Source organism: Rhinopithecus bieti, unplaced genomic scaffold, assembly GCF_001698545.2.
Source record: "Rhinopithecus bieti isolate Rb0 unplaced genomic scaffold, ASM169854v2 scaffold_33903, whole genome shotgun sequence".
NCBI classification, from domain to species: Eukaryota; Metazoa; Chordata; class Mammalia; order Primates; family Cercopithecidae; genus Rhinopithecus; species Rhinopithecus bieti.
Genome location: NW_016814625.1, coordinates 727107 through 742386, shown reverse-complemented (window position 1 = coordinate 742386; position 15280 = coordinate 727107). Strand labels below are relative to the sequence as shown.

Below are 15280 nucleotides of genomic sequence, written 5' to 3'. Positions count from 1 at the left end.
TTTGGTTCCAAACAAGTTAAAAGAAAGCCCAGAGTGTTTGTTTTTCGCTGCTCCGTCTTCAGTCAGATCACCGTTTCTTAGTAGGGTTTAAAACAGGGTTAAAATCCACCTTTGTAGAAGGATTGCTCTGCCTCAGGGAGACACAGGGCACTCTCAGGAATTTTTGTGGAAGTGTTTTCTTCACAGAGGTACCTTGAAGTTTGGGAGAAAAAAATATTTATATAAGTATTTGTTTTGGTCATTTAGATACCTTAAATGGGATAAACTGGCAGCGCCCCCACCCCAACCCAGAGCTGTCGCAACTCTGAGAGATCTCTGTTTTCCTAATGCCCCTGTGGTATTGACCCTCCCACTAATTCCACATGCACTTAGGATCTCTGCTTTCTTTGTTGCTGTCTGGAGAAATGACTCCCATATATTTGTTAGTGTGGTGCTGTCTAATTTAGAAGCTATGTAGTCCTTCAATCCTTACAAAAATATTCTTTGAATGCCTGCCCTATGCCAGGCATTGTGCCGGGCATGGTGGTTAGTGATGACGATGTCTCACTTTATGGTAATGATCATCACATGAGATAGGTTATGATGCCCATCTTACAGATGAGGAAATTGAAGCTCAAAGAGGGAACTTATCTGCTGTGGCAGAGCAGGACCGGAACAGATGCGAGTCTGATTTCTGAGCTCTTCCCCCTTGTTCCACTTTCTCTGGGAAGCTTGTGGAGCTGTCTGACCTATCAGGCCCCAGACACTTGGGTGGAGTTATTGATTAGACATTGGGGTGTACATAGAGCTGTGCAGTGGAGTTTTTGGGATGCAACTAGGTGTTGGCTAGAGAGGATGGTTTTTGTGGGAAGCGTAGAGTAGAAGCCAGGCCCTGGGAATAAGGTAAGATTTGGGGGTGAGGGGAGGGTCTGGGGTCCAAGGAGACTGCTTCCTGTCCAGCTGTCTAGCATATCATCAGCAACCTTGAGCTGTCTCGTGCAACCACACCCTCTGCCGATTTTGGTTCTTAGTGTCCCTTCTGAAGCTTCAAGGCTCTTAAGGGTGGTATCCAGTTCTCCCTGTACATGGAGATGAGGACTCAAGGGAAATAAGGAAGAGGGGAGCGGGAAGGAATAACATCTGACTAATAGGGGACAGGGGAGGAATGCAGAAACAGGTCCTTAGGGTTGGCTGAAGGTGGAAATGGAGACAAGGGGAAGGCGGGAGAGAGAAAAGAGGCTCTGGGCTAGGGTAAGAGCAGGATCATGGGGAGGACAGCAGTGACAAGGCAAGTTCCTGACAAACTCAGGAATGGGACTCCTGCATAAAGAGCCAGCTGCCACCTATTCATTTAATGAATATTTATTGAGTGCCTAATGTGATCCCAGGCACTGCTCAGAGGTTGAAGATACATTGGTTGGAACAAAAAAGATTATGTTTTCTGCCCCATGGAGCACAGAATTTGAGAGGGAGAAAGAGTGAGTGAGAAAGTGAAAGACATGGAGGTAGGGAGAAAGGAAGGAGGTGGGAAAAGGAGGAGGAAAGAGATGCAGTCATACATGGCTTAATGATGCTTAGCCATGGGGATAAGTTCTGAGAAATGCATCATTAGGCAATTTGATCACTGTGTGAACATCATAGAATGTACTTACACAAACCTAGGTGGTATAGCCTATTGCACACCTCGGCTGTATGGTATAGCCTGTTGCTCCTAGGCTACAAACCTATGCAGCTTGTTACTGTATTGAATACTGCTGGCATTTGTAAGTATTTGTATATCTAAACATAGAAAAGGGACAGTAAAAGTATTATAACCTTATGGGACCACCATTGTCTATGCCGTCCGTCACTGACTGAAACATTATGTGGTGCATGACTGTATTAATGAAATAATCTCATAAATACATATAAAAGTACTACTAGGATGAGTGCTATGACAGAGAGGTACATGGTGCTGAGAGTTTATCAGAGCATTTGACCCACTCAGGGCACACACAACAAACCCTAGGGGGCCATGGCTGGGAGGGGTTGTTGAGGCAAGAATAGGTGGGTGAATGTCCATTGTTCCTGCTAGTCCCACTTTGCCTGCATCAGCTCCGAGAACATGGGGTGGAGGGAGATTGGGCATGACTTCCAAGCAGGGTGATGGAGGCTCTAAGTGTGGGGTGCGGAGGCCTGTGCAGAGGGGGATCCTGTAGGGTTGGGGTCCTGGGTGCCCTGTGGTAGAGATAGTTATTTTGGAGACATGGCTGGCATGGGTGAGGGGGGGCAGATGACGGGGGGCTGCCTGCCATGTCCTTTGGAGGAGCCTGCGTCTGCTTGGTGGTCTGCCTGACCCATCCCTGTTACAGGGTGATTTCATCTAATCCCATTAGTGATAGGCAACCTGAGAAACAGGTCGGGCAGATGTTACTATTATCATTTTACCCATGAGGAAACAGACTCAGAGGGGTCACTCACCTGGTACAGGGTCACATAGCCAGTAAAATGGCAGAGCTGGGTGTCTGACTCCCGCCCAACACAGTACTCTTCCGGCATACTGGGCTACAGCCATTCGGAATCCCCAGAAGGACAGGACGGTGTATACAGGGACTGGCTGTCACCTCCCATGGGCTGAGGCTGAGGAATGCCTTGAAAGGCGAATGGTCATGCCAAGCCCACTTTGAGAAGATTGTGGTGGGCTGGGAAACAGTTCAACTGCAGGATGGCAGACCCAACAAGATTCTCCCTCACACACTCCCTCCATCCGCCACCCGGAGACAGGGAATTTCAGAGTCGCAGGGTTTCCCCATTCACTGTACAGATGCAAAGACTCAAGGCTAGAAAGGGGAAGTGACCTCGCTCCCTCTTTCCAAAGGGGTGGGAGTGGTGCCCCTAGAACCAGCTGCGACTGGCCCCCTCCAGGCAGGGCTTGAGGATGGCAATTCCAACAGGCCCTCGGGCCTCTGGTGTCCACTATGGTGCAGGGGGATGACAAGGTGTTCCGCCGCGCGCCCTCCTGGAGGAAGCGCTTCCGGCCGCGGGAGCACCACGGTGGCGGCGGCATGCTCAGCGCCTCGGCGGAGACCCTCCCGGCGGGCTTCCGTGTGTCCACCCTGGGGCCCCTGCAGCCCCCACCGGCCCCGCCAAAGAAGATCATGCCTGAAGGTGAGTAACAGGCGGGCTGGGCATGGCCGAGGCCCAGCCGAGCGCGGGCTCCTTCCTGGCACCCTGGGGCCGGGCCGGGTGGAGAGGGGCGAGGCCGAGGCTGGTGCCCCGCGCTCTCGGGCTGCCGCTGCACTAACGCCCCGCGGGGAGTGTGTGCGCGCACTAACCCGCCGCTCTGTGTGTTCTCCCGCGGCTGCCGACTTCTCCCAGCCGGGACGGCGGGGGCGCAGAGACTGGAGACCTCCACAGTTCGGACCTACTCCTGCTGACCCCCCACCCTCCCGCCCCGGGTCTGACGGGGGGTGTGCCCGTGGCTCGGGGTAAGTGGGCCAGGCCTGGGGACGCAGGCACCTTGCTGCTGGCCCTCTGCCCCACACACCTGCCTTTGGCTGCCGGCCTGGCCCTGCCGCTCCAGCCCCGCTTACCAGCACTTCCCTGCTTGCCCCTTCCTGCTTCGTCTGGCCCGGGGCGCTTTGTGCTTGGAGCAGGCTGCATTGCCGCTGCCGCACACATTCTGCAACCTGTCTCACAGTGTGATGCCTGTCTCTCTCTCTCCCGCAGCTCACTCCCACTATCTCTACGGACACATGCTCTCCGCCTTCCGGGACTAGCCACGGCCCCCAGGGCTGGCTTCCTCCTTCTGGGTTTCACAGGCTCCACTGGCCCTGACCCCTCCTGCTCGTTCCCGTTCCTTCCGCGGCTCCTAGTCTCGTGACTTTACGGTTGCCCTGGATCTCAGAATATATTCGTCCACCCCCTCGGCACCCCACTACCCCGAGTCCCACCGTGTGTCCATTGTAAGTCTGGTGGATGTGGCTGGGGTCTCCTGGTATTGTGGAGGCACCCAGGTTGTCCACACTTGGGATTCTGGGGGAAGGAGAGAAGGGCCTCCCAGGGTGGATGTGAAGCCACCCTTCTTCTTCTGGACCCAGCCTGGTCTGCACCGCAGCCTCCACCAAGACCAGGATCCTGGGCCACGGGCTGGGATGATCCTTCTAAGAAAGGGTCATTTCAGACGCAGCCCTGTTTGGGCTATTCAACCTTAGGGTCTCTGTCCACGTCTGGCTGTGCCAAATGGTTTGGCAGCTGGTTTTGGCATCCGCAGCATCACCACTCTCCCAACCCATCACCATGACTGCGATTCCTGCCCCCATTCTCTTGGGGACAGGAAGGGACTGGGAAGGGCTATTGAAGACCCCATTCTCCCGCAGGATGGTGAGGCTGGGAGGAGGAAGACTGAGGTAGAGATTCCAGGCCCTGGCATAAGCTGAATCCCAAATGTGGGTTTGGGAAGAACCAGAGAGAAATGGATCCCTGAGCTCTGAGCCAAGGGTGAGGATGGGGAAACTCTAAGCCCCTGCCCAATAAGAGGTGCAGGCAGACCAGCCAGAGGGAGAGCCGATGGCCTCTGGGTAGCCTTAAGCCCAAAGGGCAGGGGGAATGTCCCCTGCCCCAACCATCAGGTGGAGCTTCTGCTGGGCTGTGGGGAAGGGAGGTTGTATGGAGCTTGACTCTGGGGCAGAACAGATCTAACCATGCATTGCTAGCTCTGCTCCCAGCATCCCTTTCCCTTCTCTCCTCCTCTGCCTCACTTTAGTAATCCCAGCCCTATAAAAATGAACATGATGGGAGGATTGAATATACATTGACCCTAAAGTCAAGTTTAGGGAAAAGGCAGACTGAGGCCTCCTTTCTCTGACCTCCCAGGAAGAAAATAGCTTCTCCTACAGTGATTCATGTCCCAGATTCAGGAAAACCAATGTTAGTGAAGTCAGCCACTCTCCTGCTTGTCCCCAAATCACCTAACCCTCATCCAGGGCTCTTTTGGTGTACAGGGACTGCCTCCTCCTGGAATTCCTAAGATCCACCCAGCTTCCACCATTTTCATTGCTTTCCCCAGCAGCATGGTGGGAACCTGAGCTGAGGGATACAGGTCCTGTTTTGGTAGGAATATTATTCCCAAGAAACACCCCCTCCTCATCTACTCTCTCATCCTACCTAGGTGCCTGAAAATGTTCAAGACTTATGTTCAGGGTGGGATGATGGAACCTAGGGCTTCATCAAAGTGAGAGGAAAGGAAAAGCATCTGGCACATGTTTCTTGGAGAGGGGCCAGTGCAGTGCCATCCTACAGGTGGCTGGAGCAGCTGCTTTGCAACCTGATCACCTTGAGTTCTGAGCAGGGGCTAGGCTTGCAGGTGAGATAATGGGCCAGGGCACCCAGTCCAGAAGGAGCAATGGCACCTGGGCAGTGCCAGGGCTTAGAGCCTGCTGCTCCTTTTCAGTAGAGGAGAGGCTTATCAGTGGTGTGGTGTGGTGGGCTCTCCCCTAGGCTTGGGCAAGGCAGCCACTTGCCCTTGCTCTCCCTTAGTGTTCCCTGGCCTCCCTGCCATCAGGTTGCTGGGAGTGGAGATGGAGGGATTATTGTGCAGAAAATGAGTTGGATGGAGATAAAGGGCTTCCATCCCTGCATAATGGATGTTAAGATGATGGAGATTCCTAAGATTGGTGGAGTTGGGCAATGCAAAGCCATCTGACTCCTTCAGGGTGCTCTTGATGGGCTGGCTGTATGGGCGACTCAGTCCCAGCCTCTCTCCCCTACAACTCCTGCCACTGTTGGCCATGTCATAAGGCAGTGGCTGTGCCAGGATAGCTGGGTCCATTCAGAGCACCCTGAGAAGTATTGCAGGGAGGTGTTAAGAAGAGAAATCTGGAGAAATCTGTGCAAACAGTGATGGAAGGCTATTGTCTTGGTGTATCCCTTGCCTCATAGTCAATATATTTTTTTCTTTGGCGAGTCACCAGTGACCTGAGCCCTCCACACCAGCCTCCTGTATCTCATCAGGTCCCTTCTCAGTACTGTACTTGCTCAGTGCATCAGGAATGGGTGTATGGGTGTGTGTGGGTGTGAGTGTGGGTGTGTACGTACTAATAAACAACCTGGTTTTAAGATAATGTACAAATGGCCTCCAGTCTTTTTTTTTTTTTTTTTTTTTTTTTAAACTCTGAACTCACCTGAGATTTCCAGCTTCTTTCACAGTCGTAAAGGCTGCTGTACTCTGGGAAGGAAATATACAATTTTCAGAACTTATAGTCAATAACTGCCTGTTTATTTATATAAGCACAGGATTGATAGATTAATGTTTGGGTTACGTGTACCCAGTGGGTAGAGGACCAGATAAGGAGAGAGGAGCCTGATGTCTTCTTTCATCTCTCTCACCTGGTCAGGCTGTCACCCTTTCCCGCTGCTCCTGGAGTTCCTTCTCCTGAATGCCGCTTGGTCACATCACTCCACTGTTCCCACTTTCAGCAGCTCCAAGCACCTCTAGATCAGAGTTGCAGTTCCTCCTCAGTGTGGCCTAAGAAGCCATTCATGACTTGGCTCCTTCACCTCTCCTCCTCCTACCAGTCCCCAGTTCACCTAACTCAGAAACATGGTGTCCACCCAACCCCGTCACCAGAAGGCAGCACGACTGCTTCTGTCCTTACCTTTGTAGTTTTGAGCTGACAAGACCACTTCAGGCATCACTGGGGAGGCATCACCTGCCTCTCTCCAGTAGAACTAGTTAACCAGCAACCTCTGCTCTCCGGACACTCTGCACACTGCACAGGCTGGGCAGTGATTGCCTCCCACGCTGGACTGCGAGTTCCCTCCTTTGGGGCAGCCTCGTTGATCTCTGCACCCCTAGGTGTATATCCTCGAATGAATAAATGCACCCGCCTTCTCTCAGAGGGTTGTATAAGGATTAATGTTAGTAAAAGCTAAAAATTACTGAGTACTATTGTTTGCCAGACACTGTTCTAAGCATTGTAAATATATTAACTCATGAATCCTCACAACTCTGATATATTCTTAGCATTTTATAGAACACGACATTTTAAGACTAAGATAATACAGCTGGTAAGAGACAGATGTGGATCTCAAACCTAGGCCTTCCTGACTCCGGTGCCTCGTCCTTAACTATGATATGTGTGTTCAAACTCCTGACCTAGAGTCAGGAGTTTTTATCTTTTTTTTTTTCATTAGGAGTAGCATGATGAAAAGGAATGCTTATCAAATGTTGCTATCTTCTCTTTTAAGTGAACTCAAGCCCCTGCCCCTCAACAAGCCTTCCCAAACTACCCAGCTCCCTTTCGCTGACTCCTTTGTGTATACAATTCATGTGGTCTTTGGCTGCTATGAATCTTCGGGGGGCCGTGTTTCCTCTCTTTCCATGAGTGGTGAACTCCCCTTTGTGTAGCACAGTGCACCCTGCATCCTTGTGTCCTCTTTAAGGCTGATGGTGCCCCAAACATGGATGGAACAAGGACAGCAGAGTCCATGGGCATAAGTGACAGGAGGGAGTGGGACAAGGCACCCTGGACACAGCCCAGGGAGGGAAAACAGAGGTGAGGGAAGATACTGGCCCTGTGCCTACAGGCCTCTGGGAGTCCCTTGCTACCCTCTCCAGGATCAAAGGTAAAATTGATGAGTCTTGGTGACTGGCTAGCTGTGGGAATGAGATCTTCACTGGAGGGATCCAGGAAAACTATGACTTCCTTGTGCTGCTTTCCACTGGGACAGGGGATATAGACGGAGCCGACTTATGTGAAAATGGGAGTTTGATTTTGGACATGCTGGGCTTAAGGTGAGAACTGGACATCATGGTTCCATCTGCACTTGTATGGAAGAAGAATCTAGGTGTCTTTCTCTGAACCCTTTCCTTTGCTCCCTCTAGGAATGTTCCAAGCATTGAGGGGCAGGGAGCCCGGATCTGAGTGGGGACCTGTGGCTGAGGGGGACAGGGATGAGGCACAGCCAGAATCGTGGAGGGGCTATGATTGGAGTTCCCACTCAGGACTGGGTTGAGCTTCCTTAGCCAAGATCCTGGCTCAACCTGAAGTCTTCCAGGCCCACCCTCAGGCTTTTCTGCCCCAGCCTGGGGTCCAGAAGCCTGAGGAAGCCCAAGGAACCTAACGTGTTGGGGTGGCGTTTTACCCAGGAAACAGATACCTGAGCTGAGGGATATCTTTTCCTCTCACCCTCTGCCATCCCTCCGCCGCCTCACTCTCCAGTTGATCCACCCCGTCTACACCTGCAGCACTTAAGAAGGTTTTCCAGTCTACCAGATAAATTACTCTGAGAGGTGAGATCCCTAGGAATGCTTATCGGAGTGCCACAAGTAGCACTGTAAGCATTCAGTTCACACCAATTATCTCAGCACTCTAAGAAGTTCCTATTTACACACCAACAATTGGCATGCCAATTTTAAGTAATATTTATCTTTTCATTGTAGTGGATTCCCTAAAGTCCATTATTAGGCAACATTTGATTAACCCGGTTTGATTTATTGTAGGTGCTTCCAACTAAAGAACACATTTGAGCTAATCTCCCTAAAGAACTCCAACTCATTATTCATTAATTGGAGTCTTCTCTGTAATTCTGTTGTGAAGATTAAGCATTTGCTAGTTTAAGGAAGTCCCCATGTGGCCGGGCGCGGTGGCTCACGCCTGTAATCCCAGCACTTTGGGAGGCCGAGGTGGGCGGATCACGAGATCAGGAGATCGAGACCATCCTGGCTAACACGGTGAAACCCCGTTTCCACTAATAATACAAAAAAATTAGCCAGGCGTGGTGGCGGGCGCCTGTGGTCCCAGCTACTCGACATGAGGCAGGAGAATGGCGTGAACCTGGGAGGCGGAGCTTGAAGTGAGCCCAGATCACGCCACTGCACTCCAGCCTGGGCAACAGAGCGAGACTCCGTCTCAAAAAAAAAAATCCTCCTGCTTTGATAACAATTGTTTATTCTGTGAAAATAACGAGTGAGGCTGGGCTCCTGCTTAGCAGAGTTTGCCATTCACACCTGTGGAATTCTAGCAAATTGTTTTTCCCTTAAGGACTTAAAGACATGAAAAAGTAAGTAGACAGTGACTACACTGCACCATGGTAGGGATCTGTTGCATCCAGTGTCATTGCTGAGGACTGTTCATTCTTTCCAGAGTCTGAACGAGACCCCACTGTCTAATTGTCAGAATAACTGAAGAGGAGTAGACTTAAAAAAATAGATCCAGCAGCCCCAGAACCTGTCCTTCAGCAGAGCTGAGCGCCTTCCTTGGCCAGCCCTTCTTATCCCAGTAAGAAGGAGGGTGAGGGAGGGATGGGCAGGTCACAGCTGCAGGTGACAGGGTTGTTTCTACTCTAGGAGCGTGGGAGGTGCCAGAGGCAGAGGAAATGAACTTGACGGGAGAAGATCCTCCATGAATGTGTTCTGAGAATTTTTTGGGGGTAATAAGGGAGTGAATGTAGATTCCAGAGCCAAGGCATTGCAGCCAGCCCGGTTGCCCTCCTCATTCTCCAGGGCAGTGAATCAGGGCTAAGAGTCATGGAGATGACCTTGGTCTTCCTCTCCAGCCCCTCCAAGGGGGAAAAGACTAAACTCAGTGACACCAAGTTGAAAAGAAGAAAATCCCACCAATGGGAGCAGAGTAGGCCAATTTGGAATTCCCAATAAGCCCTGCCTGACTGGCTTGGGACAAACAGGCAGTGGGGGAGACCCTCCTTCTGTACCCTCACCTGAGTTCTGTGAGTCTCCAGAGGCTTCTTCTGATTGTTTTCCTTAGGCAGAGTTTCTGAAGAAACTCGGGGGCACAGTGTTAACTCTCCTCTCCGGCAGTAAGGTCAGGAGGGTGGGCGTGGGAGAGGTGGCCCAGCTGAGCTCAGAGCGGGTGCAGGGGGGTCGCTAGAGCCTCAGGCAACACTGGGTTAAGTCCATTGTCAAGGGTCCCAAAGAATTAAGTAGGGCTGGAATGTACCATGCTCCGAATCCCTGCTTTGGTAATGATTCTGAAACTTATAACTTGCAGTAAATCAGATGAACTTAGCCCCAAGCTGTTGGAATTAATAACATTTTCAGTAGATGTCCATGTTCCGTTTGAATTCTAGCTCCTGTTAACTCCCCAGTTAATCCTTGTGTAATGTCTAACCAAAAATCTCTGTTCTCAATTTCCCACCCACCTTCTACCCTCAGGAAGCTAATATTTGAAAAATAGCACCCGAAATGAAGAGAACCCAGCTTCTCTTCGATTGTTCTTTGTGGACCCCTTTACCCTCCCCGAGCTAAACCTGAATCTCCTTTATGCTGGGAGCTGCAAGCAGGAACCACAATCCCCTTCTGCCTGGAGGGAATGGAGGAGAATGGGGAGGGGCCATGCTATTTGGCCAGCAAGGAAATGACAGTGTCTGACCCCACTGCCTTCCTCACCTCCCACTTCTCTACAGGGCTCCTGGTATTGTGACACCAGGGCAGAGGTGGGGACTAGGGAAGGGAAACCACAACTTCTAGCTCTGCACCCTGGCTGTGGGCTGAGCACTGGGCTTATGAGTTGCTTAGTTAACTGAAACCGGAGGACCTGTTGGGACATGACGCAGAGCACAGCCGCCTGTGAGCAATGGCTGTGAAGTATAGTCATAGCCAGTTGTCCTCCGTGTCCCACAAGGATGTCTGTGGAATCCGGTCTCCACCTAGACTGAGGTCTAGACATGCTCGACTTCCTTCGTCATGGTGAAAAGAGCAGGGGTCCCCAGTGCCTAGTGACCACCAGCAAGATGAGGCCCTCAGCGCTGTGGAGCCCCGCCCACTAGGGTGTGTCTGGACTGCTCAGTGGGAGGGGGCAGGGCTGTCACTCATTTCCCTCCCTCTGCATCATCACCGACACTCTTCTGGCAACCAGTCTTTATTCATTTTTTAAAAAAGGAAATCCAAATAAGTTAGCAAAAAAAAAAAAAAAAAAAAAAAAAAAAAACAATGGCAAAACCACACAATGCTTAGTTAACAAAAGAAATCACCCCCAAGAGCCCTCAACCCCCTTTCCCTGCCTGTCCCCGGCAACTTCAGCACAGGAGACCTTGGTCAGATGGCAGCTTTACAAACAACACACAAAACAAAACAAAACATAAAACCACTGGAAGGTTCCCAATATTCACTGCAAAAGTTTGGCCCCCCAGGGACTTGGGAACAGAGGATTGTTTCTCTCCCCTTCTTTTCTCTCAATTCAGGGCAGGCCCAGCCCAGCCACTGGCATCGGGAAGAGACCAGAACAGGAGACGTGCACAGCTTGTCCAGGTCAGGACACTGTCTGTGTCTCTCAAACCGTTTCACTTAGGGGGTGGAATTAGAGGCCATGTTATGATAAAAGGAAACTCCTGAGTTTGCCCCCTGAACTGGGGCATACACGAGGGGGCACTCTGGTCCCCTGCTTTACCTTCCTGGAAAAGGGATGCCCTCTCCTCTAAGGAGGCAGCTGAATGAGGGCATCCAGTACCTTGCTGGGGGGTGGGTTAACCTTAAACGGATGAGGAAGGGGATAGTCTGGCCTATGGCACCCCAGAGCTGGCTTCCTAGCATCAGGGCAGCCTGGCTTAGGAGGCCTCTGCTACAGAAGCAGTGGCATCTGTGGTCAGCTTGGGGGGCTCGCAAGGATGCCTGGCTTGGCAGACAATCTCAGTTGGGCATGGTTTCATCTGGGAAGGCCACAGACACATCTTCCACTGTGATGCTGTCCACGATGGAGGTGAGGGAGTGCAGGTTGTGGGCATCTGTAGGGTCAGCCGTGAGCAGATGATCTGTAAGGGGAGGTGGGAAGGTGGTACCTGGGTGAGGAGTGGGGGTTCTTGAGGCCCAGAATAGAGGATGGGACCCTTGGGGTGACACAGGTTTTCCAGGACAGATGGGGGATAAATCTCCGGAGTTCTACTCCCTAGTCCCTACCTTTCCCCATGCTGTGTGTGTGTGTGTGTGTGTGTGTGTGTGTGTGTGTGTGTATGTGTGTATGCGTGTGTATGCGCCTCTTCTCTGAACTCCCCTAGTGAGGTAGGGTTTGGAAGCAGTCACTCAAATTGGAGCAGGATGGAGCTCCCCAGAGACTGGACCTGCCCTTTGCTCGGCCCGGTTTTGCAGCACTGACTCAGCACTTCGCAGGGACCACTGGGGCAGGGACATTGCCCTCTCTGTGGAGAAGGTCAACCACCAGGCATCAGCTGGGGAGCTGCAGGAGCCACTATCACTCCTTTGCTGGTCAAGACTGCAGGGCTACACAGAACTTCCCAGCCCACCCTTTAGGTCCTGGAGTCAGCAGGTCCCTGGAGAGACCCAAGGGAAGAGGACTGGAGCAAGGAATAAGGTAAGAGGGAAGAACCTCGCCCAGGGAGGGACTGAGGGATTGGAGTCAAGGTTACCAGGGTCAGGCCTCACTTACCCCCGGGGTTGGCGCCGAACTCCAGTGTGCTGCCCCACTCTGGACTGCAGGAGGCACTGTGAGAGCTGCATTCGCTGGGCACCTGCAAGACAGGGCGAAGGCCCAAGGTTGGGGCACAGCCATTCTTTGATGTGTCTCTCTGCCTAGTCCCAGTGGGCAGAAGCACCTGTGGTGGGGTTGGAGGGTGGGCCACAGGCTGTGGCCTTCCAGCCCAAGCCATCCTCAACCCCAGAATCTTAGTAACTAGCTCCTCTCACGCCTCAGAGCCCCTGCTTCCAGGCCTTCTTGCTTCCAGGCCTTCTTGGCTTCCATCCTGAGTGGTGGTTCTGCCCTCACAGGACCCCAGGTTAAAGGTCCCTGGTTCTCCTGACTCTGGCGATAAGGGTGATGGAGACAGATTTTCTGGCCCAGTGAAGGTCACTCTGTGCAGGCCTGCTGGAGTTCCAATGAGACTGAGTGGGTTTTCTCTCTGCTCAGCCACACCCAGAATGGGGGTGGGGCAGGGGGCAAAGCAGCCTTCTCTGGTGAACTTGGCCTGGCCTTTTAGGCTCTGACTCAGGCGCTGGGATTAATCCTCACCCTCACTTGGGCTGACTGTGGCCTTGCTCCTGATCCTTTCTTCAGTCCTGTTCCCCACCCCCACCCGTTCTGTACTTCCTCCCCACTGCCTCTATCTCGTCTGGAAAGAACACAGGACACAGGGGGTCAGCTGGATAGCCCAGCTCTGACCAGGGAAGGGCTCCTGAAGCTCCTCGATCCTGTCTGGCACCTGCTCCAACCCTCTGAGCCCCTCTTGGGGTCTTGAGGCTGTCCAGGTGCCTCCCTCTGGCCCCTCCCCTGGGGCAGGGGGATGGGATGGCCACTTACCCCTGGCTGGGGCCCGCCCCCGCCCCGGTAGCGGAGGTCACGCTCCTCCTGGTTGAGGGAGCTGAGCAGGGCCTGGAGGCGCTCGATGTATTGGATGGCGCTGCGCAGGATCTCCACCTTGGGCAGCCGCTGGTTGGGGTTGAGCAGGGTGCTCCTCTTCAGGGCCTCGAAGGCCTCATTCACCTTCTTGAGCCTGCGCTTCTCCCTCAGTGTGGCTGCCCGCCGCCGGTCCACGGACACCGACTTCCTCTTACACACCTTACACGCCCACGGCAGGCACTGGCCTGGACAGTGCTCGGGGGTGCCCAGCCCCTTGTCTTCGAGGGGCCCTGGGGCCTCGGGGCTCAGGGTGAGCTCCGTCCGCTCATAGCCTGGTGGCTCAAAGCCCTGGAGGTGGACAGGCAGGTAGTTTTCCCCGTCATAGAAGCGGGGTTCCTGGTAGAAGTAGGGGGATGTCTCATACAGCTCCATGGGGTCGGAAAAGGCTTGTTCCTGCCACCAGACCCCAAGCTCCTGCAGCCCCTCACGCCAACTGCTGGGTGCCATTTAAACCCTCCCCGCTGGCATGGAACCAGAGATAAATATAGCCAACGCCACAGAAACCTGAGCCCCCTCTAAGCTGTTGCTGCACATCAAGACGTTTACAGTGGATTAGATGTGATTCCCCTTCTCTCTCCCCCATGGCCCCCACCCCACCCAGCCAGCCTGTCCCTGGCCCAGGCGGGCTCCTGTGCACGGGTCGGGAGGCCGTCGGGTGTAATTTGATTAGTTTTCATTTCTCAGCAGCCCCTGTGGGGCAGGGGCATTGGGGGAGGACACATTCCCCTCTCATCTGCTCCTTTCAATTACTCCTAGCTGGGCGGCCTGCCTGCTCTCTCCTTGCTAGTCCCCAAGAAGCTGGTGGGTGTAGGGGGAGGAGGGAACAAGGAAGGGTAGGCTTAGGCTGGAAGAGGCCTTAAGAGCCAACTTATCCATCTCCCTGCTTCCTGACAGCACCTTAACCACACTACATCAGTCAATGAGACTCTTAAAGACCTCCCTCCTGAAAGAATGGGACTGCTTCAGATTCTGGGCATTCATGGGCACTCAGTATCCGGGGATAAAAGGGATCAAGACTCAGAGCAGCTAATAGATTCCACTTTTGGGGTTCCCAAGCAGCTCTGACCTGTATGTTCTCTTAGGTCTCATGTGACGGGGGGTAAATTGAGGCAAGAGAAATTATTTGGGTTTTGGTTTTCTTGGCAGGGGTCAAGAGAAATTTTCTCTTTAATACAGTGGCCGTAGTCAGAGCAGAGATTAGAATTTACAGCTTACACGTGCCACCTTCCCCAGAGCCACAAGGTCAAGATGTACTAAGCTCCCTGTCTCCTCCCTGTCTCACTCCGGACCATTGATCTGTCCTTCTATGTTACCTCCTCAACTCTTTTTCCAACACCAGAATTTTCCTGACTCATTACTGTGGATGGGGGTGAAAAAGGAGAAAAAACAGAGTCCTTCAAACTCAGTTTAAATCTCCTCTTTCCTTGGCCATCAGGCTTGGTTGTTCTGCCTCTTCGTCTGAGCCATCAATTTTACATGTATCATGCAGGTCTGAAATGTCAGGTGGAGCAGGGACTGTATAATCTTCAGGCCTCTCAGGCCATGGTCACCTCTCAGTAGGTATCTCAGGGTCTGAGAGGACAAATTCCTTCCAATGCAGTGGGCAGACCTCAGACACCAGCAGTGAACAAGGCTCAGTCTTAGGGCTAGGGATTATAGGGACACCCCAGACAGGGTGCCTGCCCTCGACCTTACCATCTGGTAGACAATGGTGGTCACCTCTTTCTACTTAGCCCCTGATGACCGAATCTTCTCCCAGGCAACCACTGTTCAGCTTCTGCTCACATCAGGAGACAGCCTGTTCATTGACGTGCAGCTTTGAGCTGCAGTCTTCTCCCTCTATCTTTTACCCTTTGTTCCCAGTTTTTTCCCTTAGGCCCCATAGACCAAGTTTGATCTGTCCTGCTCCTCATCCTATGACAGATCAAAACGACAAGTTCAAGCCAGTGGCAAGG

General features: G+C 52.6%; 2 protein-coding genes across 10 annotated transcripts in view; one reads left to right on the top strand and one right to left on the bottom strand.

Moving 5' to 3' along the window:
* PPFIA4 (PPFI scaffold protein A4) overlaps window positions 1–6084 on the top strand; it is a 52771-nt gene extending 46687 nt beyond the window's left edge. For 5 of the 8 annotated variants that reach the window (XR_001881410.1, XR_001881408.1, XR_001881407.1 and 2 more), the window contains 3 exons: window positions 2946–3126; window positions 3337–3446; window positions 3688–6084. Coding sequence is in view for 3 of the 8 variants with exons in the window: in XM_017851575.1 (XP_017707064.1) it covers window positions 2946–3126; window positions 3688–3737 (231 nt within the window). In the remaining 5 variants the exon portion in view is untranslated. The remainder of the gene's footprint in view (window positions 1–2945; window positions 3127–3336; window positions 3447–3687) is intronic. The other 3 variants (XM_017851575.1, XM_017851574.1, XM_017851573.1) reach the window with 1 other exon arrangement.
* A 4738-nt stretch (window positions 6085–10822) lies between these two features.
* Window positions 10823–13780, bottom strand: MYOG (myogenin). 2 transcript variants are annotated; one of them, XM_017851555.1, is made up of 3 exons: window positions 13227–13778; window positions 12360–12441; window positions 10823–11727 (listed from the first exon to the last, which is right to left on the bottom strand). In XM_017851555.1, the coding sequence occupies exons 1-3, from the start codon at window positions 13770–13772 to the stop codon at window positions 11606–11608; spliced, it is 750 nt and encodes a 249-aa protein (XP_017707044.1). In that variant the 5' UTR covers window positions 13773–13778; the 3' UTR covers window positions 10823–11605. The 2 variants fall into 2 exon arrangements, with proteins under 2 accessions (XP_017707044.1, XP_017707043.1); XM_017851554.1 differs by having other exon boundaries at window positions 11248–11754; window positions 13227–13780.
* Window positions 13781–15280: the final 1500 nt, after the last annotated feature.